The 14,838-nt window shown below is 46.7% G+C and overlaps 1 protein-coding gene across 1 annotated transcript in view; it reads right to left on the minus strand.

Annotated features, from left to right (window-relative positions):
* Nucleotides 1–225: 225 nt before the first annotated feature.
* Nucleotides 226–14,838, minus strand: part of nrg3b (neuregulin 3b) — a 139,610-nt gene continuing 124,997 nt past the window's right edge. The window contains 5 exon segments of the mRNA XM_062559867.1: nucleotides 226–1,434; nucleotides 4,271–4,453; nucleotides 7,024–7,145; nucleotides 11,280–11,406; nucleotides 13,508–13,610. Of these exon segments, the coding sequence (XP_062415851.1) occupies nucleotides 717–1,434; nucleotides 4,271–4,453; nucleotides 7,024–7,145; nucleotides 11,280–11,406; nucleotides 13,508–13,610 (1,253 nt within the window). The 3' untranslated portion in view covers nucleotides 226–716.

The following is a 14,838-nucleotide window of genomic DNA, read 5'->3' on the forward strand; positions in this document are numbered from 1 at the left end:
AGCAATACTCAAATATAATCATTTACAATTATCCCCCCCCTAAAAAGCAAATATTGTGACTGTGTTAACACATGTATGTCCCCACAGTGTGGGTAATAAAGGCACACACACACACAGACTCACACACACAGGGAACAGCTGACTATATCTGCATTTTAAAAAGCTGTACTTCTTTGGTGTGGCTGTCGAGTAATAAAAATGGATTCAGATGATTGGGACCCTTGATTAACACTGTTATCTTAGTCTTTATTTTGTCACAATTGTATGTCAAATATATATATACGTCTATGTGACATATATTATATGACATATATAATTTCATTTCTTTACAATAGAGAAACAACAGAGATGACACACTATTTTGGTTTCTAAGTAGAAGCTCCTTTTAAATAGTGACATTTTTTTCAATACACTGTTTAGGCCAAGCTCCCACTCAAGTCATGGTTTTGTTTTCCTTATTGAGTCACATTTATTCACATTTATTCATGTGTTCGTTTGTCTGTTCTTCTTCTTCTTCTTTTATAATTACATGTCAGTATTTTTTTTTGTCTGCAGTTCAATCTGTTCATGTTTCATCAGAATTGACGTCCATCTGTCTGTGGTCCGTGCGGCCTCGCAGGCAGGCGGTTCCACCAGCTGAACCGTCCCGTGCCACCAGCAAAGCAGCACACAGTCATCGGGAACAGTGTCTTTGAAGCTTTACACGGTTAATCCAATCAGCTCGCAGAGGGCCTGGCACCAGCGCTTCCGGCTCCTCTACAGCTGGGCGCCCTGCTGGCCAAGGAGAAGTTCGCGCCTCCGCACACACGGGACGTCTTACCTTGGCACTGACCCCGGGCCTCTCTTTGGCCCGCCGCCTTCCAGCCGCCGGTCCCTCCGCCTGTGCGCGGCGCTCTGGCTGAATATTGGAGACGATCCCCCTCCTCCGGCTCCGGCTGCGGCTCCTGCCCGGTCGCGGCCTCGGGAGTGTTCGTGGCGCCGCGGTGGATCGCGGGGACGGAGGGGCCGTTCTGTTTTAACTCCCGCGCCAGCTCCACAGTGACTTCAAAGGAGAAAGGTGCTTGCGTGGAGCTTGGATTCTTCTCCGACCCCATTGTGGCGGCGGGAGGGCAGACGCCGCCGGGCGCCGGCGCCACACTCTCGCGCGGCGGAGAGGGGGAGCCGCTCCTGGCCTCCTCCGCTGCCTTTCCGGCCAACGCCGGGTGCCACTTGAGGAGCTCCCGCCGGTTCCGCTCGGCGTCGGCATTCTCGAGGTCGCGCGCTTGGAGGGAGGGGATGATGGGAACGGAGCGGGTGCGCAGGGAAGGGGGGGGGCAGGCGGCTGCCTTATCCAGGCGGGTGCACGGGACCTCTGTCCATCCCCTTCTGGTTGCGAAGTGAGGGAGTGGGGACCTGCAGAGGAGCACGGCGGGCTTTCCGCCGGCAGAATCACACCTTGAGGGCAGGAGAAAGAAAAGAAATGCCAGTGTGAGAAAGAGCAAACAAGTCATTAAAATAGTGACCTTTTGTCCGAGTAAACCTATTTCCTAAGCGGAGAATAATATACAGTATGGAGATAAAAGTGGACATTCTTTCCCTCATTAGCTTGAACAAAAAAATTTTTTTTATCTCGCACCAAAAGCCATTGTTCTCTTGTAATTGTGTGTGTAATTATATATAATCCTGGACAAAAGCAGTCAATATTTTTCCACAAGCTGAAAAATCCCTTCAAAGCAGCTGGAGGCCAGACCCCAGCCGGAGGGAGGGTGTGGAAAAACGTCTCTCCTTGAACCCATGTCTTCTAATTCGACTGCATAATCAGAACCCACCTCGTGGTACAGATTTACCATGGGGACAACAGGGCATCTTGCCATGAAGTATGAGGGAGTCATCATGGAACAGCGCCGACAAGCACCGTTTTCCAGTAGGAAAATAATACAGGAGAGAGTTGGGAAACACATCCAGAGTCAAGTGGCTAACTTTGTATACGAGCTGAACGTACAAAAGAGTTAACATTGTTACCGAAGACTCAATACACATTTAGAATCACCCTGGCAAAGCCTTAGGAGACAGCCCGGTGTTATTGTCAGCCTTCAGAGACTGTTTGCAGCATAACCAAGTTTAAATAATTGAATTACTTTCCTATTCCTCCCTGGGTATTAGAAGGGCAAATGCTAGCTGGAGGTAAATCCGGCAGATCAAAACATATCTAAAAATAACTCCCGTAGCAAATTTTGCCGACGATTCTTCCCTTATCTGTCATGGGTAAATATATGTTTTGACACTGGATAATGAAACTGACAATACTCTCAGGGGATTTGTTTTTCACAAAATGGAAAACACGGAGAGTGTTCTGGCGTTTGTTTTTGCTGTTGTTCGCCTCAAACCCTTTCTCCGTGCACTCTGTGCCTCCATCTTTCCTCCACTGCCCTCATCATCTCTGCACAATCCCCCTTCTTTCCTCACCTATACCCCACTCTCGTTCTCTCACTCTGCTTTCCACCTCCCGTTTCTCATTTCCAGAGATGAGAGAGTGTATCCATGGCAACAAGGGAGAGAAAGGGGGGGGGGGGGGGGGGGGGTCCGGAGGAGAAGGAGGAGGAGGCTGTAAGCTTTGGTAGCTTGTATAGCTGTTAAGTCGAGAAATACGTCATTTCAACCTCCTGAAGGCGAGCGGTACTTGACTGATAGATCGGCGAGGCGGATGATCAATGGATAATCAGATCCAAACCCTAATCCTCAGCTGTGCTCTGCTCTCCCAAACACTGTGTTAAATCACCTATAGTCTAGACAGTTTTGCCTTTGTCTCATCAGTTTTTGTTTTTAGCGGTTTGCTTATTTGTCATTCCCCCCCCCCAACCATTTAATAGAACCGCCGAGCTCCGTGGAGCTTTGTTTTAAAAAAGAAAAAAAAAGAAAGAGTAAATTATGGAAATAGGTCACGTAAAGAGTTTGGCGGCTTGGAGTGCATCTTAGCACGTATCCGCGGTAGCGCTCGGATCAGATTGGCGCGCTAAGAGAAACGTGGCTTGGCACGCTTTAAGAGCGCGCGGAAGGGACGAGGAAGGCGACGGCTCCGGCGACAGACGCTTCCGATGACAGCGCCATCGTTCAAGTTCGCGCACACACACGGCGCGTGGGGCTGCTGCTGCTGCCGAGATGTATGCTAAACAGCACCGACCTTCCTGAGGCGTGAAGAGGACGTTTGGCAACCTTCAACTACATCTCGAATAACTCAAAGTTCACGGCGTTATTAGTTTGAGAGAACTTCTTGCCGCTATGCGTGAACAATACTTAGGCAAACGAGCATTTCCATCATCAGTGAAAGATGCACACTTTCCAGCTTCGCCACATGTTACTTAAAACCCGAAGATCATTGGGGCATAAAGAAAAGGTCTTCACTGAGATGATTGGTCTCAACGTGGATCGTCTCCTTCCTCCTTGAAGACATACGCTGAGCAGCCCCCTTTGATAAGGGAGGTCTAATATTTCATTCCGCGCTTCCCTTTTGAACCGATGCCAGCGTGGATCACCAGACTGTACTTATGAAATGTGTAAGTTGTTTTAAGCCCCCAGATAGCCAACTGGCGAGAGGCCGTCTCTGCCCAAAAAAAAAAAAAAAAAGCCCCTCCGTGCTTCCAGAGCCTCCTGAAACAGCGCCAGAAGCCGTGCCTCGCTGATGATAGCCATGAAATAGGGCGCCTCGCTGTCCTCACTCGACACCGGGAGGAGCATAAGAAGGAGAATTTAAGAGGTGTCGGGGGCCTGAAATCAATCCTTGGCCATCTGCGGAGCTTGTTCTAGAAGGCTGCAGACGACCCCCGCGCGTCCTCGTGCTCAGCTCGTGCGAAATGACTGTGGTCGATGAGTTCATCACGACGCTCCAACGTAATGGGTGGACATTTTGAAATTCATGTGAGTGGTCCAACCCTGGTGAAAGCCTGCGGATAAATCACATCTTTATCCACAGCCACGAACCCAGCAGCAAGTGCATCGCGTGCGGACTCGTTTCCTGGACTCCCCCCCCCCAACACGTGACACTGCTCAGCAGTTCAGCCCAGTGGCGCCCTCCAAATTAATTGTGACAGTCTCAGTCGAAGGAGGGCACGGCAGATCTCATTGGTTTCCCCCGGATCAGATTTCGCGAAGCCCAGTCCGTGGGTTTCAACTCGAGCGCGGACTCATTCTGCCGCTCCAGCGGCCGTTGTCACCGGGCCGGCTGGTTGACGACCAAAAGGGGGCAAAGATCATTTTTCCCCACTTTGAGACTCGAACAAGAGAAAAGCGTCACCTTCTCACGGACTCCACGTCTGTCGGCTCGTCCTCCTGCAGGTGTTTGTAGACGTGGCCGTTGGCCCTGGATCCTTCCAGGAGGTTCGTCGATATTTTGTGTTTCCCTCTGGAAACGGGCGGCGTCCTGAAGTGACTCGTCTCCCTCCGTCGCTGGCCGGGACTGAGCGAGAGGGAACTGCTCCTGTGACCGGGGGGGGGGGGGGGACATCACGGATTAAACGCACTACTTCACGACAGTGGCATGCAATTCCGAAATGTATTCATTGAATCAAATGCATCTCCTCTCCTGGGCTCATGGGCATCAGCGCTGCGGTTGTGAAAAGACCAATTTACCAATGCTCAATGCAAATGACATGCACATTAAATAATTTGCCATGGCACAGTCAAACAGGAGGAAAAAGGAGAGAGGGTATTTGACGGCAACAGTCAGCAGCTGTGCGCGGCGTCCCTTGGGCTAAATGCTAACATTAGTGACAATGCTAACATGCTGGTTAGCAGGTCGTATTTGGTCCACCACTCAGCATGCAGATATTTTCTGGGAGTGTCATTATTTTTGCAGGTACTGGTGAAATTGACATGTTTACCTATGTGGCGCTCAGAGCATTAGCAAAGTTATTTACAATTGATCGTCTAGATCGACTAGGTCTCCAGTCTTTGTTTTTCCACAATTGCATCAGAGGGCGAACAGTGGTTTGTGATCTGCAGACAGCATTACCCCACATCATGTTTTTAATGGCAAACAATCTAACAAATCTCCAAAATTGATTTTGACTCTTGAAAAAGACAACTATATATAAGGAGGTGGACTGTTTTTAAGATTTCTAAACTTTGTGATTTTCTAGCTAGTCCTTCAAATAAACTCGAACATTCCCTTTAATTCAATAAGAAAACTAAAAAATATGCAACTATAATCATCCCCAAATATCCGGGGCTGTGGAACAATAAGCATGACTAAAGCTGACCCTAGTCTGATGTCGTGAAACGTTGTATTGATAAAGCTGAATAATGTCAGTTTTGTTCCCTATCAGCATGCCAATGTTTTAATTAGGATTAACTGAAAGCTGAAAAAAAAAAAAAAAATCAAAGATGGCTGTTGTAATTATTGAATGTTAAAGGTCTAAAACCAGGCAGCTGCTTATCTCAACTATAAAAAAAGAAAAAAAGTACAACTTCCTGATGTTAAATGGGTCAGACTCGCTGTGAGATTAATCAAGCACGTATTTCATTAAATCCTTCTCGGTTCGGGGTACTTTTTTTTGGATATACTAGAGAGAAAACACTGGAAGACAGAGGAGGAATAAACACTGTTTCCCACAAAAAACACGCACGCAGCGCACTTCTGATAGAGTCTCTGAGAATATTGATTAACCTACAATTTTCTTATAATCCAATCATGACAATGGCACAAATGACAACAATGATTGACTGCTGACTGTGTTATAATTACACATTAACATGGACGCTGTTTTTCCCCTCCGATTATTGGAAATATGCTCGAGAGGCGAAGGAGCTGCGTTTATTCAGAACTTATCCAAATTGGAAATGATTGATTAACAATAATGGATTGGTTCATTTTTCCCCACTGATGTTTGTAAAGTGTTGTTTTATAAAAACACTGCTATTTAACCAAAGTTAAAAATGTACTACAATGGTACACATTTGATCTATTAAACATGATTTCATAGTTAAACAGTTTGCATGCTATCATTTATGTAAACATGCTGATCTTCTTTATAGAGTAAAAAGCAGGTATATTCGGGATATAGATTCAGTGATTTATGAGATTTCCACCATGTTTTCACAACGCGCCACGTTAAAAAGATAAGCTGTGCATTTAAGCATTGCAATCAGCCTGCACGTGCTCATACATTCTGAATCCTATGATACCCAGTTAACCCCTGGCAGCGATATTGATGGGACATATTGACACGCTTTCTCCCGATAGCTCCGAATGGGCTTCACATCTCTCATCTCAACATCATCCATCACAGTCCCAGGTCTCCTGCGAGAAACGAGCCGAGCACCTGCACGCCGCCGTAGGGAAAATCAAGCCCGGACGAGTTGGAAACCGCCGCCCCCCCCCCCCGGTCTCTTTTCCCGGGGTTGCTTCCAGTGTTGGAACACCGTCACATGGAGTGAAAGGCCGAACGAGGAGTGCGACAGTTGCCTTTCTGAAATGACTTGTTGCGTGCTGTGTCGCTGAATGCCGTCGCCTGAGAGACATCGTCACAGCAAAATGAAGCTTTTCTGTAAACATCCTCGCGTTGGGCCATTGCAACGCGCAGCACGCGCTCCAAACCTGCGCACGTGGTTCATTTTGTTGAATCTTCTGTCGCTCGAAGGAGGGATGGGAGGAATTTGGTTGAACCACTGTTAAACTCTGCATATTAAACGGAGGAGGTCGCGTCCCGCTGCAGCATCAGTGTGCAAGAACCCGAGCACACATTGAACCACTTTGCACGATTCACTGGACATGCAGACGTTTTCATTCATAACTATTTGGATAGATTAAGGATATGCACACAGACAAAGCTCACAGATTTGACAATTTACATCCAATATACATGTTTCAACATAGCGACCTGAAATTCTAATAACCACAAATCTTTTAAAGTTTAAAAAAAGATCTGTTTATTATTTGTTATTACGTCTATATTATCCACTGTATTGCTGGATGGCTACATTTGCCACCTGGGTGCCGCTCCTATCTGAATATGGTGAACAGGAAATAAGAGGATTTCACGTGGTCACCTGAAGCGTTTCCCTTTGGACAGCGCTCTGATGAGAATGGGCGGGGCTGCTGCTGCTGCTGATGAAGATGCGCCTGGTGCCACGCTGCTGCCCTTAACAGACGATCCGTGAGAACGGCAACCCTGCAAAAGATGAAGAAGAAGAAGAAGAATGCGCCCAGTGAGCCGTGTCAGATGTGGCGATTCAGGATGCGCCCCCACCGCCCCCCCCGTTATCCTCGGGCTAAACATGACACAAACGCGAAGTTCCTTTGTCATCATTTAGCCTCGATTCCTTTTGTTATAATGAACTAAATCAAACTCACCTGTAAGGGGTTTTATGAGTCAACACAGGAAGTAAGTCCACTGCATAAAACATAATGCAGGAGATACTGTATGTGGTTCAGCAGCAAGTCCCCCACTCAGGTTTAAGTCCCCAGTCGGGTCGAGGATGTTCTCTCACTGATGTATCCTCCTCCTTAGTGCGGCAGAGTGTCCTTAATTACACTTTACATTTTAAACTGCAGATTATGAGGGGACGCTTTGTGAATAAACTCCACCACGGCCCCTCATAACACTCCTGCCGCACTACAGAATTAATCCCACACAAGATTATATTAATGGATTCCAAAGAATCCCCCCCCCCCCAGCCCCCCCACCAGCCCCCTCAATTCTTTTCCTTTATTCTTATCAACGAATGAACACCATTATCACAAGCAGGGCCCAGGCCGAGCCCTGCACAGTGACCACCCCCCTCCCCCTCCCCCAAGTCACGAGATAACTCTGTTATTCCAGTTCCAGTACTTCCTGCACCTTTCTCTCCGTCCGGCTTTACATCATTAACGTAATTGCGTGTGACTTGGAGGCAGTTCGGGGCGCCGCCGCGGCCCCCCCCTAGAGAAACCTCTTTTTCCTCCCTTGTACTGCCTTGACTCCCAGAGGGAGCTGTTACCGCTGCTCACCAGTTGTGCAGGAAAATCGGATCATTTGGGCCTCCCTCTTATACACCCTGCAGGTGGAGAGACCCCCTCACTTTCTGGAACAATTACTGTGGCAAACATTCCCAGAGGATGATATCGATGTCGTGGGGGGGTGGGGGGGATAAAATAAATAGTTTGTGGCAGACAGTGAGCCGTAACACATTGCGCTCGTCCCCTCCTATCTCCCTTTGGCCTTGTTTTATGCCACTTGTGAAAAAGCCTCGGATAAACACACATGTATTTTAAGGGGAAAATCGGTCGATATGTTGACCATCAACTACGTAGCAAGCAGAAAGGCAAACCAGTGCGCTCGGAGCGGAATTAATCCTCCTCCTCGGATTCCCATCCAATCACATGTCCGGCAGCAGATTGCAGTTGGCTGCTCAAACAAAGCAGCGTGTCCACGTGACCACCATTGGTAGCAAGCGTTGTTGTAGGCTCTCTACAAAGACCAAAGTGTTAATCACTGGTTTTGCACCGCTCGTGCACATTAGCATCGACCGTTGCAGCCGCTGACAGCGTTATAAATGTTCCAGCTTGCACTTGCTTTTCCTTTTATCAATCACGGCAGCCGCTGTCACAACAGCGACTGAACGAGTTGCTCATACGCATCCTCCATTTGCTGGTCATACTGGTGCATTCTCCGATGGGACTGGGCTTACAGACACAAAAAAAAACATTATCTTCCACCAAAGACGGTTTTGTGCACCTGAACTTTAGCTTGTTGGACATATTTCAAACGTTCCCTTAAGTGGAAAATACTTAAAGGGACAGCGCAATGCCAATTCCTTTACTTGTCCAATAAATCGCGTCGCTTGTCCTGTAGACGTGGACGATGCGTCTGTGGGACCACATGACCTCAGAGTATTGTAAACCTGACGTTGGGGTAACGGAACGCTGCCTTGTGGCGCACCAGATCTTTTATTGAAATACTTTTCTGTGGATTTATGAACACAGGGTTCTTATTATTCTCTACTGCCATGAAGTATTCATGCTGCCTTTACTCATTCCTAAAGGTTACCTTAGTTCTCAGTTTATTTGTACAAAAAAAAAAAAAATTGTGAAAAATACACAAACATAACTCAGATAAATAATGTCGGAGTGCAGGAAAAGGCCATTGGGCTTGTTTGAACCCTCTAAGTATATAATATAAGAATTTCACAATATCATAGAGAACAAAAAAATAAAATACAATAATAACCATGAGACATGACTGATATTTTTTTACTAAGATTATATAAAACCTGAAACAAGGAAACCATGAACAATACATGGAGGAAGAAGTCTTTTCTTAGAGTGCGACTAGTGAGTTTCCTCCAGCTTCGGTCTGAAGGGAGTTGAGTTTACTGTCTTTCCAGCCCGTGTGCCCCTGGTCCTTCATGGTGGAGCACGTTTGTTTCAGTGCAGTCCATCCAGTCATCTTTTTTTTATTTGAGAAACCCTATTATTGCCCCACAGGTGTTGATTTAACTCATGTTTTTCTCAGGTTTTCCCTTTCAAAGTGCCTTGAAAGAAGTCACGGTAGAGGTCGGGGCATTTATGGAAAAGCGCAGGAGCGCCTGGAATCCACATACCCTTAGAAATGAATACTCCCAGATGGAGGAGACATATGCACAGGAATTTTTTTCCAGATGTGTAAACATGTACAGGTATTTGGGTTGACAGATGGAAGAGACACACACAAATATGTGCAAATGCTGCTTGAGCCAAAAGCAGGAGGGCAAAGGATTCAGACATAATAGCTCAGGGAGCGGTGGAGTCCACACAGGATCGAGGCGCGGCCGGTGCCCTGGTGTCCACTTTTAAAAAGGGTTCACTAACCTGATTTGACGTAATCATGATACAGAGGATTGGACTTTTCTGAGCTTCTGAACTCTGTTCTCCCTTTGAGAGTTTCGTCTTTCTCCATTTCTTCAAACAAGAACCCGGGGAACTTGCGAGGGCCTACACCACCCGCAGGACGTCCCCTCCCTAGAGGGTTGAGAGAAGCAGTGGTCCGGGGGGGGGGGGGGGGGGTCACTGTGGCAAATATGTGGAAAAATAGCTTTCGCTTGTTAATCTTTTCCCGGTCTGTTGAGCTTGTGGACCATTTGAGCAGGAGTTTTCTTTTCACATTTTAGAGCAAATGTTGTGCAAGTACTTTGCTGTCGAGCGCTAAAAGCGCTAATTTCAACTTCAGCGCCGTGGTTGCGGCTGGCCCGAGGGGTGTTTGTTTCAGCGGGTGACGACGGACACGTTGCATTATTAAAGGGATTCGGTGGGGCCTTCATTCGGGATCACAGACTAAGGGTGAACTTGAACGAGGAGCGAGGAACGACAACAAACACCTTTGTGTCCGAGACAGACGCGCCGGTCATCAAACCCTCTCCTTTGCACATTCATCTTCTATGTGAGTCTTGCAAATTGCAGAAGTCGTGAAGTATTTATTTGTGCTTTTGCAATCTGTGAGCGTCAGTAACACCTGGAGATTTGCACATCCACAAAGAACAGGTGCAGATCAGCACAGCCACAAGACACGGAATCAGTAATTAGTGCAACTTCCTCAAAGAGCAAAAGAAAGATGCTCACCAAACGAAAAAAAAACGGAAAAAAAAACTAACATTGCTTCTTACTAAACAAAGTATTTTGTATTCCGAAAAGTGCTAATTGCCCTCCTTTGATGCTTCAGGCATGACTTTTGGGCTGATCTGTGTCATCTACCTCCTCCACCTGCTGCGTTTCCTCTCTGGAAGTGTCTGCCACTGCTGCTTGTAGTGGCTTTTCATTCATTTCCAGCTTCTTCTTCTCCTGGTGTATTGGAAACCCTGGCATTTCTTTTCACCTAGACCTGACGATGGTTTCCTCCAAAATGTTTTGGTGTTGTGTTATTTCATTGATCAATACTTATTTATTTGATTTCCCGAGTGGGGGGTTCAACATGTCAGTAGAAGGAATTCCTATATGCATACACCAAGTGGATGCCCCAAAAAAATAAGGTTTTGCAAAGTGCTTTTCAACGTTCTTTGTCTACTATGCAGTTTTGATGCTGTGCTTGCATTGTGAGTTCAGGACCTGCTACACGTAAAACAAATTCCTAATCTGCAGTTTGTCACAGGAAACTGTCATTGTGAACATGACAAGCAGATTTGTCCTTTTCCACACACTCTATATTCCCACTGTCTAACAAAGGGAATATCGTACAGCATTCGGTCAAACACTGAACTGTTTTAAGAGAAGCACTACACATATAAAGATGAAAATAATCCCAGTAATGATAATGACATGAGTGGAAATATATCAATAATAGGTGAAGACTTACCTTTTGGAGGGGAAGGCTGTATTGGGGCCTGGGAGGAGATTTGGACATGAGGCCCGAGGCGTTCACACCGCTGTCCCTCAGGCTGCGGCTCTCAGAGAAATGAGCCTGCAGTTTCTCCCTGTGTCTTCTGTGGAGGGCCGCAGGTGTGGGGAGGGAGAGAGGGAGAGAGGGAGAGAGGGAGAGAGGGAGAGAGAGAGTAACACTGTGACTGACACAAAGATTCAGACTGTAATAACTACGACAAAAACATTATTGATTCCTATGAACCAGCTTTTATACACACATGTAACAGCAAGGTAAGTGGTGATATGAAGATAATTCCCTTTCATTCATAGGAACAAACTTTACATTTAAAAAGAAATAAGCTCATTCATTCGTCCCTACATTGAAAACTAGTGGACAGTTTTTCTTCTGCAACGGAAGGTTTAACAGAAGTAAAAAAGTGGTCAAACTGGTTGCAAAAAATAGCATTTGGAGGAAAGATGTCTTGCACAACTGAAAATGTAATTAAGCAAATGTACCGTGAAACGTCCATTACATGCCCTTGGGATAATTTGCTGGGAAAAGGAATAAATTAATGACAACGGTTCTCCAGAAATACCTTCACAGAGTGTTTCCATCTTTACTACAAGGAACATCTCTGGTTGAATGTTTTAATGGCTGGATAATGCGCATGCATGTTTAATCCAAAGTGAACACGTCACATTGATGGTTTATTCAGCCATTTGCATCCGGTGACTTAAGCAGACTTTTCTCCTTCATAAATAGCTGACTTTTTTGGTCACTTGCATTAACTTCACCTCAAAAAAGACTCTTATGAACAAAAATGTGAGACAAGCAAACAAAATGGCCTCTTTTAGAGCATGGACACTGTTCCTTCGTTTTGGATGAAACTTTGATTAGATAATAAATGAATTGGCGCTAGAGTAAATCAAATGTTAATTCATCATTAAATGTTCATTTGCAGCTGAAGCTTTAAGCCCGGAGCAAATCAGACGAGGTCACGCCGGAGCCCGTGCAACGTGTTCGTTGTGTTTAACCTCCCTTGTAGTGGGATTTGTGCGCTCGACAGGACGTGTTCTCCTCCTCTCTGGGTCCCTCCTGCCGAGGCGTGGCTCATCTCCCACCGCCTCACAATCAGGGGGTCGGGGTCGGAGCGCCACCCGGAGGTTTGGGCACTGATGGTCCTGACGGGCGTTCGAAACCTTTATTTCCGTTAGACTAAGTTGGCTTTTACTTTGTTGATGTACTTATATGACACCACTTATAACACCCACAAGCTCCTTTTGTTTTGTAGTTTGCCCACATGTTTGTTTTAGTGTGGCATCTCAACTCAGATTTAATTTAATAACTTTATTTTTACCACTCATTTCTTTATGTTGCTCTTCCTTTTAATGAGCTATTCGAAGAGCACAACAAACTGTGACTTAACTGTCGGTTGGATTGCGAGTTATAAGGAGAAAAAAAATGAATGTTTTTCCCTTCAGCATCCTGCCTCATTCACATAGCATTGACTAGGCTTTGATTTTTCTTTCATTAAGGTATTTAAGAAAGTGTACAAGTCACCCTCTTATCGCTAACTTCTGTGTATAGAGTTGAAAAAAATGATCATAAAAGGAACTACTGGTAAATCTACTCTGTGAAGTACCAATACGAATTACATTTCAGGTCCATACTGAAGAGCAGAATGCACTTAAGTTTATAGAAGCTAATCCTTTAAACAACAAATGGAGAAAAGGGATACGATTTAACATGGAGTCTGGGTTTGAATCATTTATTTTACCCGTTGAGCAAAGACTCTCTGGTCACTTTGACCGAAAAAAATAAAACCCTTTTCCGTTTATCGAGACCAATTCAATCAACCCAACCTACATTAAGTCCCTCTTTACACTTTGCCATTACTTTCACTTTGTCTACGTTGCTTTTTCTTTATTCCCCCCTGAGTAATTTTGCAGGAAGCTTTCGAGTGGCCTGGCCTGCTTTGGGTGTGACATTTTTGCGTATTTGCTATGGCCCCTGCCTTATCTGTGTATTTTTCTTTGAAACACTTATATATAATAAATCTAGAGTGTGCCTGCGAATTGCATCCTACACAATTTCAGATCCGGGACCCAGATAAAAACATCCGGCTCACAGTTGAGATTTCATTGGGGCGCGCGCGTGTTTTTTCGGCACAGCGAGGGCGGGGCCTGCTCCGGCCGACGTGCCGCCGGCTCGCGTTCACTCACTTGTTGCGCCGGTAGAGAGCCATGCACGCCACTCCGAGAAGACAGATCCCCGAGGCAATGCTGAAGATAGACAGCACCTGCCTCTGGTAAGTGTCCCCGCTCTCTGCGGAAAGGAGAGAAAATACAGATCCATTGGATGTTCTTAACCGCGACACAAAGCGCACAAAGAGCCGTGGACCCGGATAGAGAGAGAGAGAGAGAGAGAGAGAGCAAAGAAAAGCGGCGTGAATCACCATAGCCGAGCTCCACGCGCGAAGCAGCGCGGAGGTCGACCGACGGTGCTGTCAGTAAATGTCAGCGTTTGGAGGAGGGCGGGGGGGACATGACAGACACGGGGCAGGGCTCAGTGACATGTGCCAAGTGAAGTGTGATAATCATTTGGTTCAGACAAAGCCGGCAGGCGAAAAGCACCGGACTGTCTGCACAGCAGGGCCCAAACCCAGAGTGTGTGTGTCCCTGTGTGTGTGTGTGCGTGTGTCCCTGTGTGTGCGCGTTCACCGTACGCGTGTCACCGTTCGGAGAATGACGGCGACGGGAATTAGCGGCAAATGAGTGCTCCAGGAGTCCCCTGTCAGAGCCCTGCACGTCAACGGAGGAGGCTCAAGGGCCACAAGCAAGCGGGGACAAGCAGCAGTTGATCTCAGCAGACATTTGGTCCGACCGAGCAGCTGGATGGCGCGTGGAGGGGTGTGGGGGGGGGGGGGGTTTAACCACTTACCACAGTTCACGGCGCAGAGGGTGAAGGCGGGACATGCGCTGGCTTAGCAAAAAAAAAAGAAGAAAAAAGAGCCAATGGCGGAACGGTCCGAATGAGCACAGTGTGAAACCTGCAGCCGGTAATCATGCTAACGAATCCACTGTTGTTCCACTGGTTTGTGTGACCCGGAAAACAACCTCCCCCGTGACACTCCTCGCTCAATCAAAAGCAGCGAATCCCCCTGGTTCGGATGTCACCGCCTCTTAAAACAGCGGGGCGAAGTGCAGGGAACATCACACCGGTAACCTTTAAGGTTTTGATGCTGTCACAGAACTGTCCTGGGAGGGCTTCTTCCTCCCTTCTTGTCTACTCTGGTTATCAGCCTCCACTCACTCCTGTTTTAAGGGCGCAGTGGGATGGGCCTCTCGGGGTTCAGAGCTCACGCCGGAGTGCAACCGAGCACGGTGTTTTCTCTGCGTTACACGGGTGCTGCATCAACGTTTTTTTCAAGGCCGGTGTGGCGTAAACTGGGTTCAAAACCAATGCAAACCCTTTTTTTCTTTTTTTTTTAAACATTCAAATGCTTCTGGAAAAAATATGAAGATAAGATTTGAACATGGGCTGGAGTCACAGT

The sequence above is a fragment of the Pungitius pungitius genome, chromosome 21, assembly GCF_949316345.1.
Source record: "Pungitius pungitius chromosome 21, fPunPun2.1, whole genome shotgun sequence".
Taxonomy (NCBI): Eukaryota; Metazoa; Chordata; class Actinopteri; order Perciformes; family Gasterosteidae; genus Pungitius; species Pungitius pungitius.